General features: G+C 50.4%; 1 protein-coding gene across 1 annotated transcript; it reads right to left on the bottom strand.

Annotated features, from left to right (window-relative positions):
- Positions 1-255: 255 nt before the first annotated feature.
- On the bottom strand, positions 256-1,016 carry LOC112095013 (eukaryotic translation initiation factor 4B3; the record flags this gene model as incomplete). The annotated part of the gene is made up of 1 exon (XM_024176700.1): positions 256-1,016. A coding segment is annotated over one exon (761 nt), but the record flags the coding sequence as incomplete, so codon positions are not given.
- Between the last annotated feature and the right edge of the window lie 4 nt (positions 1,017-1,020).

Genomic DNA, 1,020 nt, shown 5'->3' with positions numbered 1-1,020 from the left:
GCAGGAACAAAACAACGTATAGACAAACAAAGAGTCACTTATCAACCACTAAATCTGTTATTATCATATAGTTATTAGACTGAAACATAATTCTAACAACAATACAAGTTCTCAGCAACGTAGCTTATTATCAAACAATTATGAATTATCAACCGTTAAATAACAAGAAAAAGCATCAACCTTTTGAAACAAAATCCAATAAAGCAGTGAACTTTAACATGTTTTTAACATATCTGAAGGAACAAAAGTACAAACCTGTGGGAAGAAGCATCATCTTCCGTGGTGTCAGGCTTCCTCCAACTCATCTCAGTGTGGTCACTAGAACGCCCATTCCCAATCCCAAAACTCCTGTTCCCAAACGAAGATCCACCCTCTGCTTTCTCGCCCACCTCCTTAATCTTCATCGAATCGAGCTGCTCATCGATCTTTTTCCAGTCCTGTCCCTTCTCAGCCAGAACCTCCTCTCTCGGCCTCGCCTCTCCGAACGGGTTCGAGCCCTTCGGCTTCGCCGTAGAAGCCGCCGGCCCCGAACCCGGCGAGGTTACGATACTAATCGGCAGAGTTCGCGGCTGCAAATTCAGCCTTGGCCTCCCACTCTCGTTCACAGTCCCACCGCCGTTGCTATCCTCTTTTTTCTTGCCCCAGAAATCAGAATCCGCTCCACCGCCGTTCGATGTAAACCCTGCTCCTCCTCCTCCTCCTCTTCTCTCTCTGTCGAAGCCGCCGGACATGCCGAATCTTCGTCCCTCCGACGGCGTAAAGCTCTTATTCGCAACCCAGCTCTCCGATTCATCCGCTTTCGACTGCGAATCGAAGAATCCTCCTCTATCTCTATCCCTCCTCTCGAACCCGTTCCCAGCTACCGAGGGTTTCTTCGACGTCGCCCAATTATCAACCTCGTCGGCCCTAGAAGGACCCAAATCCCTATTCGCCTCCCGACCGAATCCGCCGCCACCGCTCCTGTCGGAGCCCCACCTTGACTTGGAGGATTCATCACCGCCGCCGTTGGAGTGGCGGGGG

Source organism: Morus notabilis, unplaced genomic scaffold, assembly GCF_000414095.1.
Source record: "Morus notabilis unplaced genomic scaffold, ASM41409v2 C11361624, whole genome shotgun sequence".
NCBI classification, from domain to species: Eukaryota; Viridiplantae; Streptophyta; class Magnoliopsida; order Rosales; family Moraceae; genus Morus; species Morus notabilis.
This window is presented reverse-complemented; position numbering and strand designations above follow the sequence as displayed.